The 20,793-nt window shown below is 36.3% G+C and overlaps 1 protein-coding gene across 2 annotated transcripts in view; it reads right to left on the bottom strand.

Annotated features, from left to right (window-relative positions):
* Positions 1-20,405, bottom strand: part of ZC2HC1A (zinc finger C2HC-type containing 1A) — a 52,447-nt gene extending 32,042 nt beyond the window's left edge. For both annotated transcript variants that reach the window (XM_073229741.1, XM_073229742.1), the window contains exons 1-4: positions 20,313-20,405; positions 11,779-11,852; positions 9,541-9,657; positions 7-148 (exon numbers count right to left, since the gene is read on the bottom strand). In XM_073229741.1, the coding sequence (XP_073085842.1) occupies positions 7-148; positions 9,541-9,657; positions 11,779-11,852; positions 20,313-20,328 (349 nt within the window). In that variant the 5' untranslated portion in view covers positions 20,329-20,405. The remainder of the gene's footprint in view (positions 1-6; positions 149-9,540; positions 9,658-11,778; positions 11,853-20,312) is intronic.
* Between the last annotated feature and the right edge of the window lie 388 nt (positions 20,406-20,793).

The raw sequence follows: 20,793 nt of genomic DNA, 5'->3' as shown, positions 1-20,793 counted from the left end.
ATATACCAGGATCATAAGAAGGTGGAGGAGGAGGAGGAAGTTTGCCTCCCTCTTTAAGCGCCTGATCAAGGCCTTTAGCTGCTCTTATGGTAGCAATGAATTCTTCATGTTTTCTTCTCCAATTAGATGGTTTCTTCGGTGGTTCAGGCTATAAACAAAGAAAAAGCAGTTTCAAAACATTTTTTAAAAAATAAACAAATTAAATTCGAGGAAATGCCATATTATTTTAAATGTTCTCTTATAGGCATCCTTAAATGATCTCCTTTCCAAATTCATAATTTTGATGAGAAACTTTGTACAACTGTATTATATGAATTTTTTCTGATGAAATTGTAATTATGATAGACACTGCTAAATTGCCTTCTGTAGGTGTTTTATCCATTTAAGCTCCGACCAAGAGTATATTTCCCTGTTTTCCTATAGTTGGGACAACAGGGTATGTTATTAAACTCTTGGTAGTTTAATTGATTGGAGAAGTGATAAAAAGTTCTCTCTCAGTGGTTTTAATTGGCTTTTCTCTTATACTGAATGAGACTGAGCATCTTCAAATATCATTAATAATCACTTCTTTGCCTTTTCTGTTGATTGTTTAACTTAATCAGCTTACCTGTTGGGTTACTGGTCTTTTTTTTTTTTTAACAATTTCTAAAAAGTAACTATAGGATACTAGCTCTATTACTCCCCCACAATAGGTCTGTCTTTTTACTTTGTCTAAGGGTCATTTGATATACAGAATTATTTTTAAAATGTAGTTTAATTTACTTCTTTATTTTATGGTCTCCAGATTTGCAGTCACAATTAGCAAGGCCAAATCTCACACCAAGGAAAATGGAATTTTCCCATGTTTCAATCAATAGCTTCCATGGTTTCATTTTTTAAATTTAACATCTTTAATTCATTTGGAATTTCTCCTGATGTATGGTGTGACATATGGATTCAATTTCACTTTCTTTTTTAACATGGCTATTCAGCAGCCTCACCATCCTTTACTGACTTTTCTACCCTCTGAGCTAATACCCTTATCATAGTCTTTTTTGTATTTGGGCCTATTTTTGAACTTTCTCTTTGATTCCATTGTACTGACTATTCTTGCATCAGTACCAGTGTTTTAAAAATTGAAGATTTATAATAATATTTTAATATCTGATAGGGTAATCCTACTTTATTCTGCTTTTTCAATCTTCTCTTGTTATTCTCCCATGTATACTTTTCCATATGAACTCAAGAATCAGCTTGTCTAATTAAAAAAAAAACAATGTTTGAACTGGAAAATCATACATTACATTCATAAACAAGTTAAGAAATTTAAACTCTTTATTTTGTTGAGTCTACCTATCCAAGAACATGAGACATACTTCCACTTGAAGTGCTTATTTCTATCTTCCAGGGAGTTTTTTTTTTAAAGTATACACTGTGGAAGTTTGCACCTTTATTGCTGTGAGGTTTATTCCTCAATATTTTACATTTGTGTTGTGTTGTTCTTTTACAAAGGTTCTTTTCTTCATGTTTGTTTCAAGGGATTGTTTGTTGAAATATGAAACCTAGTAAATACCTGCATATTAATATTCTATTTCATTATTTCTCTTTTATTATGGCCTATAATAATTTATCAGTTGATTCTGTTGAGCTTTCTAGGTGTATTGTTTTGAATAATGATAATTTTACACCTCTTTTCCAATTTTCATGTATCTAACTTCTTATTACTATCTAACTCTTTCAGCTAGCACTTACTGTGTATGTTAGAGCATAATCTTGTTCCTCACTTTAATGGAACTACCTCTAAATGTCTTTCTGTTAAACTAATGCTGGCTCGAGGGGCGGAGCCAAGATGGCGGCGTGAGTAGGACAGTGGGAATCTCCTCCCAAAAACATATATATTTTTGAAAATACAACAAATACAACTAATCCTAAAAGAGAGACCAGAAGACATAGGACAACAGCCAAACTACATCCACACCTGTGAGAACCCAGCACCTGGTGAAAGGGGTAAGATACAAGTTGCAGTCCAGTGAGACCCGAGCACCCCTCACCCCAGCTCCCAGCAGGAGGAGAGGAGTTGGAGCGGGGAGGGAGAGGGAGCCCAGGACTGCTAAACACCCAGCCCAAGCCATCTGCACCAGAGCGCAGACACAGTGCATGCGTGGGGTGCTGGAAACTAGGGAAGCAGGACAGTAAGACCTGTGAGCGGGTCCTGAAGCCAGCGCCCCTGTGACAAAGAAAAGCGAGTGCTTTTTGAAAGTCTTAGTGACAGGGACCCCACAGCTGGACGGAAGCATCCCGGGTCAAAGTTCAGCATCTGGAAATTCCAGGGAACTCCGGGCGCACTAACCCCCTGGGCAAAAGCTCTCAGACGACTCATGGAGGTAAACAGCCAAACAGCCCCCCTGTCCATTACCCCTACCGGGCCCCGCCATAGCAGAGTAGTAGCCTGAGGCTGGCCACGCCCTCAGCAAGGGAGCTTCCACCATACCGGTGGGCAAGATACAAAGACCTAGTCTACACGCAATTGCCCAACACAAGCCACTAGGGGTCGCAGTTGTCCCTGTAAAGAAAGGCCAGGAGCCAAGTGGAAAGAAGCTTGACTCTCCCAGCTGATAGATGCGTCAATAGCACTCCACTGCACCTATCAACACGAAAAGGCAAAAAATTTGATCTAGACAAGACTAACCCAGACAGCTTCGACATCTGCTACATCTTCCCCTGAAAAGGAACCTGAGGAGATACATTTAACCAGTCTTCCTGAAAAAGAATTCAAAACAAAAGTCATAACCATGCTGATGGACTTGCAGAGAAATATGCAAGAACTAAGGAGGGAAAATACAGAAATAAAACAAGCTCCGGAAGGACTTCAAAATAGAATGGACGAGATGCAAGAGACGATTAATGGACTAGAAAACAGAATAAGAATGCAGAGAAGCTGATGCAGAGAGAGATAAAAGGATCTCCAGGAATGAAAGAATTTTAAGAGAACTTTGTGACCAATCGAAATGGAACAATATCCACATTATAGGGGTACCAGAAGAAGAAGAGAGAGAAAAAGGGATAGAAAGTGTCTTTGAAGAAATAATTGCTGAAAACTTCCCCAAACTAGGGGAGGAAATGGCCTCTCAGACCACAGAGGTACACAGAACTCCCATGACAAGGGATCCAAGGAGGGCAACAAAAAGACACATAATAATTAAAATGGCAAAGATCAAAGACAAGGACAAAGTATTAAAGGAAGCCAGAGAGAAAAAAAAGGTCACCTACAAAGGAAAACCCATCAGGCTATCATCAGACTTCTCAACAGAAACCCAACAGGCCAGAAGAGAATGGCACGATATACTTAATGCAATGAAACAGAAGGGCCTCGAACCAACAATACTGTATCCAGCACGATTATCATTTAAATATGAAGGAGGGATTAAACAATTCCCAGACAAGCAAAGTTGAGGGAATTTGCCTCCCACAAACCACCTCTACAGGGCATCTTACAGGGACTGCTCTACAAGGGAGTACTCCTAAAAAGAGCACAGAACAAAACACCCAAGATATGAAGAAGGAAGGAGAAGGAATAAGAAGGGAGAGAAATAAAGAATCATCAGACCGTGTTTATAACAGATCAATAAGCGAGTTAAGTTAGACAGTAAGATAGTAAAGAAGCTAACCTTGAACCTTGGGTAACCACGAACTTAAAGCCTGCAATGGCAATAAGTACATACCTTTCAATAATCACCCTAAATGTATATGGACTGAATGGACCAATCAAAAGACACAGAGTAATAGAATGGATAAAAAAGCAAGACCCATTCATATGCTGCTTACAAGAGACTCACCTCAAACCCAAAGACATGCACAGACTTAAAGTCAAGGGATGGAAAAAGATATTTCATACAAACAACAGAGAGAAAAAAGCAGGTGTTGCAATACTATTACCAGACAAAATAGACTTCAAAATAAAGAAAGTAACAAAAGATAAAGAAGGACATTACATAATGATAAAGGGCTCAGTCCAACAAGAGGATATAATCATTATAAATATGTATGCACCCAATAAGGAGCACCAACATATGTGAAACAAATACTAACAGAATTAAAGGAGGAAATAGAATGCAATGCATTCATTCTGGGAGACGTCAACACACCACTCACTCCAAAGGACAGATCCACCAGACAGAAAATAAGTAAGGACACACAGGCACTGAACACAAACTAGAACAGATGGACCTAATAGACATCTACAGAACTCTACATCCAAAAGCAACAGGATACACATTCTTCTCAAGTGCACATGGAACATTCTCCAGAATAGACCACGTACTAGGCCACAAAAAGAGCCTCAGTAAATTCAAAAAGATTGAAATGCTACCAACCAACTTTTCAGACCACAAAGTAAAAAATTGGATATAAATTGTACGAAGAAAGCAAAAAGGCTCACAAACACATGGAGGCTTAACAACACACTTCTAAATAGTCAATGGATCAACAACCAAATTAAAATGGAGATCCAGCAATATATGGAAATAAATGACAACAACAATACAAAGCCCCCACTTCTGTGGGATGCAGCGAAAGCAGTCTTAAGAGGAAAGTATATGGCAATCCAGGCATATTTAAAGAAGGAAGAACAAATGCAAATGAATAGTCTAATGTCACAATTATCAAAACTGGAAAAAGAAGAACAAACGAGGCCTAAAGTCAGCAGAAGGAGGGACATAATAAAGATCAGAGAAGAAATAAACAAAATTGAGAAGAATAAAATAATAGAAAAAATCAATGAAACCAAGAGCTGGTTCTTTGAGAAAATAAACAAAATAGATAAGCCTCTAGCCAGACTTATTAAGAGAAAAAGAGAATCAACACACATCAAGAGAATCAGAAACCACATGATCATCTCCATAGATGCTGAAAAAGCATTTGATGAAATTCAACATTCACTCATGATAAAAACTCTTAAAAAAATGGGTATAGACGGCAAGTACCTCAACATACTAAAGGCCATATATGATAAACCCACAGCCAACATCATACTGAACAGCGAGAAGCTGAAAGCTTATCCTCTGCGATCGGGAACAAGACAGGGATGCCCACTATCCCCACTGTTATTCAACATAGTAGTGGAGGTCCTAGCCACAGCAATTAGACAAAACAAAGAAATACAAGGAATCCAGATTGGTAAAGAGGAAGTTAAACTGTCACTATTTGCAGATGACATGATATTGTACATAAAAAAACCCTAAAGACTCCACTCTGAAACTACTAGAGCTAATATGGGAATTCAGCAAAGTTGCAGGTTACAAAATTAACACACAGAAATCTGTAGCTTTCCTATACACTAACAATAAACTAAAAGAAAGAAATCAGGAAGACAATTCCATTCACAATAGCATCAAAAAGAATAAAATACCTAAGAGTAAACTTAACCAAGGAAGTGAAAGACCTATACCCTGAAAACTATAAGACACTCTTAAGAGAAATTAAAGAGGTCACTAACAAATGGAAACTCATCACATGCTCCTGGCTAGGAAGAATTAATATCGTCAAAATGGCCATCCTGCCGAAAGCAATATACAGATTTGATGCAATCCCTATCAAATTACCAACAACATTCTTCAACAAACTGGAACAAATAGTTCAAAAATTCATATGGAAACACCAAAGACCCCGAATAGCCAAAGCAATCCTGAGAAGGAAGAATAAAGTGGGGGGGGAATCTCGCTCCCCAACTTCAAGCTCTACTACAAAGCCACAGTAATCAACACAATTTGGTACTGGCACAAGAACAGAGCCACAGACAAGTGGAACAGAATAGAGACTCCAGACTTTAACTGAAACATATATGGCCAATTAATATACGATAAAGGAGCCATGGACATACAATGGCAAAATGACAGTCTCTTCAACAGATGGTGCTGGCAAAACTGGACAGCTACATGTAAGAGAATGAAACTGGATCACTGTCTAACCCCATACACAAAAGTAAATTCAAAATGGATCAAAGACTTGAATGTAAGTCATGAAACCATAAAACTCTTAGAAAAAAACATAGGCAAAAATCTCTTAGACATAAACATGAGTGTCCTCTTCTTGAACATATCTCCCTGGGCAAGGGAAACAAACACAAAAATGAACAAATGGGACTATATCAAGCTGAAAAGCTTCTGTACAGCAAAGGACACCGTCAATAGAACAAAAAGGTATCCTACAGTATGGGAGAATATATTCGTAAATGACAGATCTGATAATGGGTTGACATCCAAAATATATATAGAGCTCACACACCTCAACAAACAAAAAGCAAATAACCCAATTAAAAAATGGGCAGAGGAGCTGAATAAACAGTTCTCTAAAGAAGAAATTCAGATGGCCAACAGACACATGAAAAGATGCTCTGCATCACTTGTCATCAGAGAAATGCAAACTAAAACCACAATGAGATATCAGCTCACACCAGTAAGGATGGCTACCATCCAAAAGACAAACAACAACAAATTTTGGAGAGGTTGTGGAGAAAGGGGAACCCTCCTACACTGCTGGTGGGAATGCAAATTAGTTCAACCATTGTGGAAAGCAGTATGGAGGTTCCTCAAAATGCTCAAAATAGAAATACCATTTGACCCAGGAATTCCACTTCTAGAAATTTACCCTAAGAATGCAGCACTCCAGTTTGAAAAAGACAGATGCACCCCTATGTTTATCGCTTCACTATTTACAATAGCCAAGATATGGAAGCAACCTAAATGTCCATCAGTAGATGAATAGATAAAGAAGATGTGGTACATATACACAATGGAATATTATTCCGCCATAAGAAAAAAACAAATCCTACCATTCGCAACAATATGGATGGAGCTAGAGGGTATTATGCTCAGTGAAATAAGGCAGGTGGAGAAAGACAAGTACCAAATGATTTCACTCATATGTGGAGTATAAGAACAAAAGAAAACTGAAGGAACAGAACAGCAGCAGAAGCACAGAACCCAAGAATGGACTAATAGTTACCAAAGGGAAAGGGACTGGGGAGGACAGGTGGGAAAGGAGGGATAAGGGTGGGAAAAAAAGAAAGGGGGCATTACGATTAGCATGTATAGTGTGTGTGGGGGCATGGGGAGGGCTGTGCAACACAGAGAAGACAAATAGTGATTTTACAGCATCTTACTATGTTGATGGACAGTGACTGTGAACGGGGATGTGGGGGGCACTGGTTGAAGGGGAGAGCCTAGTAAACATAATGTCTTTCATGTAATTGTAGATTAATGATACCAAAATAAAATAAATAAATAAATAAATAATAAATAAATAAACTAATGCTGGGTCATATACTACCTCTTCCACTTCTCTATAACAAGCCCTGAGAGGGCTACTGCTGCCAGCCATGCTTCCCCCAGTTCCCATACTAATCACTTCAGAAAAGGACACAGCCCTTTAGAGCGACTTCCCTCACTTCCAGAAAGGGTATTTTCTTTTTCCTAGTGCTTTCTGAGAACCTCTGCCATTGGGCCTCTTCAACTCTCTGTTCCTTTTCTTCCCACCCTCTTCCTCCCAACTTTCCTCCAATTTCAGGCAGGCTCATTCCAGTTTCTGTCTATCCAAGCCCCTGCAGCTAATTCTAGTTCCTGCCTTGGCTGGAGTAAAGGGATATATTAACTTCCTAGTAAGACCCCTCATCTTTAAGGAGTCTGCTTTAAGGAATCACCTGTAAGATGAGGAGACTCTTCACCTTTAAGGTGGCAGATTCCCAGATTCTGTGCCATTGGCCCCCCAACAACTTCCTACATTTCCTGTATAGGCAGCAATCTCGATCCTACCAAATGGGAATGGCCCAGGGATTCCTGGGTCTCAGCTGCTTTGGAAGGCTGTTACTCATATCTGGATCCTACCAAATGGGAGGCTGTTACTCATATCTGGATCCTGCCAAATGCTTTGGAAGGCTGTTACTCAATCTGGATCCTGCCAAGTGGGAAGTGCCCAGGGATTCCTGGGTCTCAGTTGCTTTGGAAGGCTGTAGATACGCCTGCCTTTACTTTCCCCCAAAATGTGCTCTGGTCCACTCTGCTTATGACTTTGTAGGGCTTCTTTGATACAGGTAAAGATATTAAAAACTACTATGTTCAAAATTTTCTAATACACTGCTTCTTAAACCTTAATGTGTACAAGACTCACCCAAGAATTTTGTTAAAATGCAGATTCTAATTTAGCATGTCTGGATGGTACCTGAGATTTCACATTTCTAATAACTTCCTAATAAGTACTCCTAATACTGCTGAATGGACCACACTTTAAGTAGCAAGAAACAAACTACCTGAATGTAAAGCAATGATTTTTACTTTGCTTTTCTCTGAAGATTAGTTTTTTTAAGCATACAAACCTCCTCCCTTAAAAAATGGAATACTTAACATTTACTGAGGGAACACCATGGATAAACTTATGAAATCCCCCAAAGAATCTAACAAGACAGAAGCTTAGTATACACAAGTAGTATACACATACATAAGAATGATTAACATAAAACCACTACTATTATAAAAGTATAGATTAAGTAGCTTGCCCAACACACCATGGTAAGCAGCAAAGCCAGGGTTAAACCCAGGCAGTCTGACTCAAGTCAGCTTTCAAACCCACTATGTTCTACTGCTTCCAATGATTTTGGGAGTTAATCCATTTAAGCTTATTAAACCTAATATAATCAAGTATTTGGCAGCTTACTAGAAAAACTTCAAGATGTATTTTATTTTATGTACTTTATTCAAACTTCACCATCCTTCCCCTAAATATTCATAGACTGAAAAATAAAGAACTTTTGACTTATACATTAGCAAATGATTTTATTAGTAAGATTACTTGCCCCAAAGGGAAATGTCTTCCTGTATTACTAGGATATGTTACTACAACTGAAAGTAGGGTTTTATTTCAAAAACCTATTCAATCAGGTGCTTAAATTTTGACTACTTCACAGAAAATCTTTAAAATGTCAATGTATTTACATGATTTATTCTTAGCAATATAACATATAATGGGTGGTATTAAGGAGGAATTATCAGAGGAGATTCACTGCTTTCGTTACAAGAAAGAAAATAAGCTGACGATAGCTATATGTAGATAATTGAGCAACTGATAAAATTTTTCTCCAGAAAGCATAAGATCACAATCAATACAGTCAACTGATCAAGATAATCAACAACTATTATGCTAAGATGTTTATAAACAGCTTTACTTTTGTATATAGAAATTATATTATGGGTAAAAGAAACATACTTAAATTATGTCTGAAGTAATTAACAATGACTTAAAAAGAACAGGTGAGGACTTTTTATTATTTCCAGCCTATAGCTAAGTAATTGGTTTTCCAATCCTACAAAAACCTCATTGTAATAGAGTTTGAGATAGCAGTTTGGTCTCCCCTTTGCAGAAGTTTAAAATCAACAAGTTTCTGATGATTTCTAAACTGAGAACATGACACAGACTTACGGTTATTCTTCAAGCTTAGCATAAAAGAAAATTATAAGGTTTTAAATATACAAAACAGCAAGCTTCATACTGTTTAAAAGGTGAGATAATTACCTTAGGTTTAAGAGGCTTTACTGTTGGAATATCTGTTCCTTCAGCTCTTTGTCTGCTGGAATCAAAAGTCTTTCGTTTTTTAGTGGCAGTTTTCTGACAAATGGGCCCATGCTTTTTCTGTTAAGATGAAGAAATGCAACATATTATTTTCTTTTCTACAAAAAGGAAGACTATATAACTTTAAATTGTCCTTGAGACCAGTTTAAAAACTTGAAAATGAAATAAATAATAAAATAAAACCTGAAGATGAAATAAATACCTGAAGATGAAAGAAATAAGACATATTTTGCTTTAACTACATTACATTGTCAAAAAGTACATGTAATGCATGCTGTAAGTTATCTTTCTTACAAGAAAGTACAAATACACTTCCAAAATTTGATTGAGAGTTATTAAACATTCTCCTAGTTTCCACACTGCCAAAAATAAGGAAAACAATGTGACCAAGTCAAAGCTATTTGAATGGGGGGGAAAAAAAAAGTTATCTGCATCACTAAATACTTGAAAATAGATACTAGAAAAAGAATTTAAATGGTGAATGCATTAATTTTAGGATTATAAATTAATATAAGAGTAGTAGTAAAAATTACTAAGTTATCATGATAGTAGTATGTTAACATAAAGTCAACATAAAACAAAAGGACAGATCGGTGAGATTTGTGTCCTTCCTTCACAATCATCCCCTTCTTCCCTTCTGAAACTCAAATTTTCTACTTTTCTTTACCAAAGATTTTTCTTGAATTACCTAGCATTCAACTCGTACAGGTTTTTAAAATATTACTGTCAACTCACTCATTCAATCATTGATGTTTTTATTGTAAGGATTTTACAAAGTAAGCTCTCTAAACTGAACCTCCAATTACCTACTGGATAAATAATCATTCTCCCTCTCCTAAATAAGACATGTTGACTGATATCAGTGCACTAAATGCACTTTTTTCTTTCATATTTTGATAAACACTGAATAAGCTGGAATTGTTAAACCTTATCTGAGAAAAAAGGAAACTTCACAGTTGGTTGGTTCAGTGTCACAGAGCCTCTCATATTTTCAATACACAACTAGTACTTTTTTACATACTTGTTTTCAGTTTTCACTTCAACAAACAGCACTGTAAGTATAGCTATTTCTCTTAAAAATTAAAAAAAGTATGGCTAACAGGTGACTTTCTAGTAGATATCTATTCTCATATTGACTTGTGTATGTCAAAAATATCTAGTGCTTATTCCCAAAATTGTTGTATTATACAAGTTGTAGTTATGATCACATCATTTAATTAAATATTAAACAAATAAATAAGGGCAAAAAAAGGCCTGTCTTTTCCAGTGATAATTCAGCTGAATGCTTTGAACATGGTCTGAAAAACAATGAATCAGTAAGGAGAAAACAAATCACTAAGTGTGGACAAGATGTTTTTAAAGGATTAAGAAGAGCTGTCATTATTTAAAGGGAGTCCATAGGCAGATGGACATTTTGGATAATTACTTTCTGTTTGCTTTAAAGAAACAAAATTAAATAATAAAAGAAATGCAAAATAGATTGTAGCAGAATTCAAATCAGCAGATCTGTATTCAAAGAAAAGTCTTTATTTTATGCCAAAATATCAGTAAGTGTACATTGATATTTGAAGTTAAAATATGTAGGGTACATAGGTATTTTTTTCTTATTCTCTATTTAGCTGGGTAAGGAGTTAAAGGTGTTTCTATTTGTATATACTAAGCTTCTAAAATATATAAAGAATGTATAATGCATTTTAGTTTAGATGCACTTTTCATTGAAAAAAATATTCTTTTTGAAATATTTCAAAAAGACCTAAGAATTGAGAGAATAGTGGAATGAAGTCCCATTTATTCAACACCTTGTTTCAATAATAACGAACAATTTAGCAATCACAGTTCACCTATCCCAACTTTTTTCCCCTAAATTACTTTAAAGCAAATCCCAGACATATCATTCTTTATCTGTAAATACATTACTATGGATTTCTAAGGGTTTTTGCTTTTGTTAATATTCTCACAAGGAGAGGAATACTTTATAGTAGAGTAGTTTGAAGACCAATTGAACTTTGAAGGGAAGAGACCACTCTGGAAGAAGACATAGATGGAACTGAAACTCTTGAACGAAGAATACTAGCCAGTATCTCTCAAATTATTCCACAGAGGTTTTTTTATCCATGAGAGTTGTCCTGAAGTATGGAACAACTACTGATCTATCAAACTCCAAAGGAAAACAGTACTTACTAATGCCACTGGGAAGAATGTTCTTCCACAAATCTTGCAAGGTAACAATTCTCCAACTTGCACACTCCCATTTTCTAAAATAGAAAATAATTTAACCAATAAATTTAATAGCTCAAATTGTGAAACTTCCAAATTTTAAAGTCTTCCCTTAGTTTCACATGTGAATTGCCAGTCTTGTGAAAAGTCTTGTTTCATTTTCAAATAAGAAACAAATCAGTTAAAATGGGAACAAAATTTAGAGAGTGATCTGTGGTCTCAAGGCTGTGCCAAACAGAAGTCATGATTTGAGGGTAACCAAACTGGTATTGTTATACATATGATCCTCTTTTATTTAACCAAATCAACTTGTCATATTCTCTTAATATACAGGCTATCTCTATTATAAATTAACAAACTTTAAAATCCAGATAAGGATTTGAGGTATATTTGTACAATAATGTTATCCATCAAAACACTAAGAAATAATACTGGTCATCTAGGAAGTCTAGGATAAAAAGAATCTTGTTCTGTTTAATAACATACAATAGAAAGCATAATGCTTTAAAGGAAAAATGCCACCTAGTTACTAGGAAAACTGTGTATTTTATGTGAACTGTTATTTTATACATACTATATTAAAATTCACTGGACCAGCAAATTGACATATTCTAATCTTATTGCACTATTCATTAAATAAGGAAAAAGTAGCTGAAACTTTTACTCAATTAAAACTTAACACATCTATCATGTACTTACATACAACAAATTTTGTTACTAAAATTATTGAACTAAAACAACTACATTCTTTGGGATTCTATATAACTGAATCAGTTTGTCATTGTATTATCTAGCCAAATACCAAACCTAAATTTATTTCCATATCTATAATTTTCTAAAAATTATACTTGACCTATACCTTCACTGTATTTTATTGGTTGCTAAAAATATGTGAAAGCAGAAAATCCTTTTCTTTTAGAATATAAATAAACTCACAAAAAAGGTACAATTATGACTTCCCATAATTTGTTCCAAGGCATTTACTGAGTTCACAGAAAACTAATCAGGAGAATCAAAATAGACATTGGTGGGAATATGAACAACAGCAGAGGAATTTTGTTCTTTCATTCTCGTGATATTCCACTGCCCTATTTTAGTGGTAGATAATGACTATTTGTCATCTCAGATGGATGCAATATCTGCCTGGTGGCAGGTAAGCAGTGGACACTACAAAGGCAAAGACAAGATTTGTGATTTGTCCCTCTCTAATACCAGAGGCTAGCTAATTAACAGAGAGAAACCTCATTTATCTGGATCACTTAATCCACTAATATCCAGAAAGTTAAGGCAGTTGCTGGATGGAACCCATGAGGTAAACTAAGGTAAGAATATCTTCATCATGATGGGCAAAGTGATACCATGTGCTGCATCATCTATTAAGCTTGCTTATTTATAATATTCATGTATTCCTTTAGATTTTAAGCAATGATTTGAAAATTCATCAATATAAAATGGTAGAAACTATCACATATTTTACTTGCTTAAAAGTGTATTTCAGTATCTCTGTCAAATAGATGACAAAGCAAAATCTTATAAAAATTAAGTATTGAAAGTCAGTTCAACACATGGAAATATGCTTAGTGCCTATTTAATTAAGTACTACCTGCCAAACATGTACCACATAATAGTGACATGAAAGTGAAATAATATAATCATTACTGCTCTTATAAAGCTAACAGTCTACATGATTTGCTTCTTCATTAAGATTCAGTGTAGTGAACATCACAGGATGCTCACCACCACAATAAGTGTAGTTTACAAAAAAGAACCAAATTATTTCCCATTTTTTTAATACAAAAACTTAAAACTCAACAGCAATTAGAAAACAATCATATAATAACTTCCAATACCTGGGATAATTCCTATAATTTATTAAACATGTACAAATTGTCCTTAAAGGAAAAGAAAATCATTATCACAAAAGGCATGAAACAGAGGAAAGAACATTAAAGAGAAAGCATTAAAAACAATTATATCAAAAAAGAAAAAAAAATAGTCATTACTTTATTCAAAATAAATAAAGATATATATAAATTTATAATTTCCTCTTTTATTATCTGGTCATAGAGCATAGCCGTATAATTCACAAATTATAATATAATGTGTGTGTTGGTGTCAACATTCCCTTGGAAAGAACTTCTATCAATAGATCCTGATAAACAGTTTGGCTTTAGAATCACAAAGGCACACTTTGTTCTAATGGTATTCAGTAAAAGACATGACAGTGTAGTAGAAAAGGCACTGGAATATGTCTCCTATTATTTAAGTTCAAGTCCCTATTGAAGCTCTGTCACTTAGTACTATGAATCCCTGGGCAAGGTATTTAACCTCTCCAAGGTTCAGATTCCTCTCATATAAAATAAGGTTAAATGACCTATGTGACCCCCTTCCATCTCTAATATACCACAATAAATATACCATATTTATCTAATAAAATCTACCTTAAGACTACATTAGCAAGGTCAGTACATGGCAATAAGACATATCCCCTCCTATATTATAATGAAAAATGAGTTTGGTCTTATGTAAGAAAGATTAAACCAACTGACAAACTGCAGATGGGGGAATGAATGCTTCAGGTGGTATATAGTTAGTGTGTTGAGGAAATCACTTCGATTTGTCAGAATACAGAACTGACTCTGCAAGGCCCTGCAGCAGAGCACACTTTTCCTTGTTGGAAAAGTCTTCATTACATGAATTTATGGAAAATGTATCACTAATCATGGGTAGCCTCAGTTTAACATCTGTTAAATGAGGATATCTGTTCAGCTTATCTTAAAATTTAAGAGGATCAACTAAGATATTTTAAATAAAAAGTGATTCACAACCAATGAAATAAAAAAAAAACCTCTCCAGGGCAGGCAAACAACACTAAGCTCTCCTGAGTGGCAAAAGCTAGCAAATTGTGCTGTTTATAAAAATACAGTAGAGATCATATGCAAAGGGATGGTAACTGTAGCAGAAAGCAAACACTGTTTAAAGACACACTCAAACTGAGGAACCAGTATTTTAATATTCTGTATTATAATATTATCCATTCTGTATTCAGTATCCATTCTGTATTCTGTATTAATATTCTGAATTATTAAAAAGTATTTTAATATTCTAAAACTCTCAAGAAGCCAATCTCTCCATACAAAATTTATTCTGCACACAATCTTGACTCTTTTAAGAGTTGCTTTATCTAGGAACTTCAAAACCTTCAAGATAATAAGGCTTGAAACAGCATTTTTATATAACACTATTATATAGGTGATGTGAAATAATACGCTGTTGTGTAAAATAGTTACGATATTCTAAAATGTGTATATTTAAGAAATAGGAGAGAATGTTCCCAAAAGAAAAGAAATCTTGAAAATTAAGAACAGTTCTGGCCTCTGTGTAGCAGGTCTATTTCCTCACCACTGGTCACTGTTCATCTGAATCCAACCTTTAAAACTCAACAAAATCTCTCTCTGAGGCACATGGCATCTGTTACACCACTTTTCTTCCTACAATCCTTTTTGAAAATCTAATTACTCCAAAGTCAACAATATCTGGTATCTTTCAAGATTTTCTTTTTCCAGCTTACCCTGGATTTCGACATTTCAACATTTAAACTTAAACTTCTCAAACATAACCTTCACCCTCCACCTAACTTTAGTTAACTGCATACCTGCTCAACAAAAACAACTACTATTAAAACGATTTAGAAAGGCTCTACTCCTGGACTCTTAAAATATTCAAGCTTCGTCTCTAACTATACTTCTACCTCCTACCTCTCTTTAAATCACTTTCTTGACCTCAGAGTGACTTGCATTTTCTTGGTAAGCAGTTTTGGATGCACTTTCCTTCCTATCCATTCTGAACCATTTCTGTTATCACCAAACATCAAATCTCTTGCTCCAATGGTCAAATGTTTGGAAAACACTTGATTAAATAAACGGGTTTTCTTAGAGAACTTTCTCTGACTTAAAAAAGAGATTTATTGTACTGTTAGTTCCCCAACAGAAATCCTTTCTGCCCCTAAGAAGATATTTAGAAGCAATGTTCCAAAGAGCACATTTTTTGAAACACCACTGGCTTACATTTACTGACTAGTTCTTCTTTCTCCTTTTCTCCTTATCTGAACTGGAGGCAAACTGTATCAGACCTAAACATTATGTTAAAACAGATTTATCTGTTGATTCAGCAAGTACTTATTGAGCACCTAGCATGAGACAGGAACTGTTCTGGGATGTAATCAAACAGTAATGAAAAAACAAAGACCCTGATCTTATGGAGCTTCTACTCTTCTAATAGGGAAAACAATAAATAAGAACAAATATATAAAATGTTAGGTGGTGATAATCAGAACGTAGAAAACTAGAGCAGAATAAGGGGAGAGAACACAGTCATAATGCTATGTGTATGTGTGTTTGGGTTGTGGGTAGACCACATCAGGGAAAGCTTCTTTAATAGACATTAACATAGGAACCTTAAGAAACAGGGGCAACTGATCACCATTAATCTACTAATTGCCAAATTCAAAGTCCTTTTCTGAATACTCATCCTACTGGACCTTAGGCATTGCTGTTCAATCCCTTCCACCTTTAAAGTCCTTTCTCTACTGGCTTCAGTGATATTTCTCTCTCCTAAACCGAAGTTTTTCAAATCTCACAAGCGAAGCAGGATTTGGTTTGGTTAGTACTTAGACCTCCAGGAATACCAGGTGCTACAGGCTTTTTCTGGCAGATAGTCCCTACTCAATAAATATTAGTTTCTCCCCCACTTCCTTTCCTTGACAATTTTTAAACCTCTTTAGAGAACCCCCCTCCTCACCTCTCCAATTTCCTTTCTGGATCAACCCTAAAGCATCAATTTTTCCCCAAGATTTTCCCCTCATTTTTATTTTCCTGGGTGAATGCACCCATTTGCTATCATTTACATGCTGATGACTATTAAACTAACATCTCCAGATAGATATTTACAAGTGGCTATGAGACTTTTCCGCCGGATATTCCCCAAATACTGTACAAACATATTTCTAAAGCCAAACTCATTACCTCATCTCCCAAACTTGGTCTTCCTCTTGGTTAAAGATATTAATATTACCTCTAAGTCCAAACCACAAGCTACTTTATTTTTGATTCCTTTTCCCTCTCATATCCAACATTGTATCTATCTCATCTTCCCATCTCAGAAATGTTTTCTAAAGCTATCCTTCATTTTTAATTTCTGCTTCTTTTGCCTTAGTTCAAATCCTCATCACATATATGTATTTCCAGCCCCTTCCTTCTCCAGTCTCTCTTGCTGCCATAGTTATCTAGCGAGATTGTCCAGAATCCCTCCAAGCATGCTGTTTTACCTATACTGAACCATTCTTAAATTCCTAACACATTTCCTGTGATTTTATCCATCCAATAAGTACTGAGGAGGCATCCTATATACTAGACACTTCACTAAATGCTTTATATGTTACCTCATTTAATACTTAATACATTTCAGACAGATTGGTATTTAATATAGCTCCATTTTTATAGCTGAAGAAACTGAGGTTCAGATTAACTAAATCATAGAGCTAAAAAGAAACAAGGCAAAGGTCCAAACACAGGCCTCTCCAACACACTGGCTAGTAAAATAACCTTGCATCCAACTCAGTACCAAAAACAATGAATGCAGATAAATGAATTGTTATTCAGTAAGCTAATATCTGTGTAGATTAGGGAATAACAAAACAAAACCCTAATGAGACAGAATGGCTGTCTTAGTTTTAGAGGGCAGTATACTAATAGCAACTCATTTTAGCAGTCCAAGAGGGATGGGCAACCTGACTCTGTCACAATTGTTAATAACTGCTTATCAAGATGCTATGAAAAGAATGAAAACTGTGTATACGTGGATTAAATCTGCTTAGATTTATCATTCTCTACATTTTATAGATGAAAAGCTTATGAGAGACTGGAACTCAGTGAGGCAGAAAACTACTCATATTACCCTTAGTGTACCAACAGGGCATGCTTTAGGTGAAAAGGAATTATAGGCTTTGCTCTAGCTAGCCACACAGTACAGAAGTATTCATATATAGACTGTCAAAATCATGAGTAATTATTTATATTTGGTTTTGAAATACAGTGGTCAGCCTAAGAGATCACCTCTTGACAATCCAAGAAGCATAAAAGTCTCAGAAGGCCAAAAAAAAATACAAGTAGTACATAATCTATAAGCAAATAATTTAAAAAAGAGTATAATAATTATCAACAAATTTTTCAGGGGTTCATATATTTTCTGATTTTACAATTAAGAGTAATCTAGTATCTGGTTTCAATATTTGCTCAATTACTGTGACATGTTAAACACACTCCTGAAGATTTTTCTCATGGATACTGCAATGTTCTGTTTATTAGACACCTTCAAAGTACTAGGCTTTAACTTTCAATGGAGAAAAATTACCTTATCTATTACTGTATAAATATATCAATGTTCATTAAATGAAGTCATGGATGAATTAATTAATGAAAGGTAATCTTAAGACTCAAAGTTTTGATCTTTATAAAGCTCTTGAGCTTTCATTAGTTTAAACCACTTGAAATTACAAATAATATTCAATTGCTTTTGCCTTAACAAAAAGGACAATTTCATATATTTTACCCTAATTCATTATAATTAAACACATCACAATTGATGATAGCAACTCACTTTGTTAGAAAAAAAAACAGTAAAGAACAAGCACTGTTTAACATGATACATCATGCACTGGGCCCATAAAACATGCCGATCATATCATACCATATTACATCAGAATTCATGTATTTCTCCACCCATGTAATTGAGTATCATTAATAGGTTTTCATTATATTTTAAAAACATTCCTGGTAAGATTTCAATAGTAATATGTAAGCACTGCTAAAATGTAAGATTCACAAACAGCAGGGCCTTAACTTATTTTTTGCTGCATCCCAGGATTGAGCATGGTGCCCATCACAAAGTCATTTTTCTAACAAAAAATATTTATGAGTACCTATTTTGTGTCAGAGACTGTTTTAGTTGCTCAGCATGTATAACTGAAAAATCAGATGAAGATTTTTGCCTTAATTACAAGTCTTCAATAAAATAGTAAAAATCTGCAGAGAAACTGTTCTAAAGCACTTTATGTATATTATAATAACTTTATGAGAATTCCAGAACCCATAATCCTACTTCCCATGCTATATAATACAACCAAATGACTTAAAATTCATTAAAAAAAATAAGCAGCCTCCAAGAATCTTCTAAATAAAAGTATCTTGCAAGTAAGGAGTACTGTCATTACAAATTCTATTTCATGGAAACGTGAATGATTTGCCTAAAGCAAATTAAATAAGCAAAGAACAAAAGCTATTTGTCATAATATACTGCAGCTGCCCACAAAAGGACAATTACCAGAATTTTTAATTTAATCATCCTCAAGGTGCTTACTAGGAGAGTTTCACCTTGGAGCAAAACCATGCAGTACTATCATACTCGTTACCACTTTTGCTTTTTGGTAAGCTTAGGTCACCGCAAAAACTACCAGTTATTACTTTTCACTTCATAACACAACCTGAAATAATGTATTTTCTAGTATGCAACAATACACAGAGTTCAATGCCTCCACTTATTAACTCCTGAATCTATGCAAAGTCGGAGGAAAAAAGAGCTAAATCTTTCAATTCTGAAGGCTTATTCTTCATCATAAGTATTACTCACAATTGTTAAAAGAATCTTGAGATGTTGTTGCCAATTTTGTTTGTTTTGTTTTCTCCTTTGTTGTTTTTAGGCGAATGCTATATATCACACAGGATAAAATGGGTAAAAAGAATAGAGAGGTGAAAGAATTGGGAACAAAGCAAAATCTGGAGTCATGGTTAGAGCACAAGGATAAACCCAAAGATAAGGAATCTATGCTGGGTCTTCCTTACAGAGCCGTCTTGAATAAGACCTTAAATCCTTCTATTAATCTATTGTCCGGGCTCTAAAGCTGGCCAGTGACACTTACTTGAGAGAAGGATGGATGCTCTAGGCATCCCTCCGAGAGAAGATGCTATAGAAATGGAAAAACGGTTACCTTGGGAAACTGACCAAGGAAAGTGTCAGAACCTCGAGATTGGAGACACGCCCTGGGGACCCAGCAAAGGCTGGCGGTGGGCGGGCCGTGGACATTAATGGAGAGTCCACTTCACAAGGAAAACAAAATCTCGCCGAAAACTGTGATTAGTAAATGGGCATTCAGGGGTCAGGCAAGACCAGAAAATGGAAGGAAGGGACGTGCAGGCATATGGCAAAAGCAGTATCAGATTCGGGGTGGGGCACCCCAGCTGAAGACCGCCTGAGGCTGGGCAGCCTCTGAGGATCATCAGCTCAGCAGCGTCGGGGGCAGCCAAGCTCCCAACCGGTCCCGGCCTCCGGGAGAGCGGCGGGATCCACGGCTCCGGACTCGCTCTCGGTACCGGAGTCCAGGGATCCCCCCAGTTGCTCCGGGCCTTCTCTAGCCGCCCGACTGGCATCCCTCACCTCCTCACCTTCCACTCCCTCCATTGCGCCACGACCTACGGCTCGCCGAGACTCCTGGGGCAGCTCCCGCCGCCGCCCAGCTCCGGCTGTAGCAACCCGGCCGCACCTCCCACCCGCTAACATCCCGGGCTTCCATTGGTCCGATGTTGGAGGGGCGGGGCTAAGGGGGCGGGGCCGGGGAGGCTCACCTCCCGCCGCAGCCGCCTGCCGGCGTCCCGGTCGTGCCCGGTAAGCCTAAACCGCTGGCATTGCATTGTGCCGCCCAACAGCGCCTTTGTTCGACTCCAGCCTTGTTTCCCTCGCACCTAATGGTCCTGCTGGAATAGCTCAGCACCCGAAGGGCTCCCTGACGACCAGTCCCTCAATCAGTCAGTGCCGGTAGCTTCTTGTCTGTTCCTCTTGGAGGGCCCTTGAAGCAAACAGGCAAACCAAACACAGGTCCTAACACTGTTAAATGATTTTCCTCTATTTGGTCGCACGACTTTCCCT

This window comes from Manis javanica, chromosome 2, assembly GCF_040802235.1.
Source record: "Manis javanica isolate MJ-LG chromosome 2, MJ_LKY, whole genome shotgun sequence".
In the NCBI taxonomy this organism is placed as follows: Eukaryota; Metazoa; Chordata; class Mammalia; order Pholidota; family Manidae; genus Manis; species Manis javanica.
This window is presented reverse-complemented; position numbering and strand designations above follow the sequence as displayed.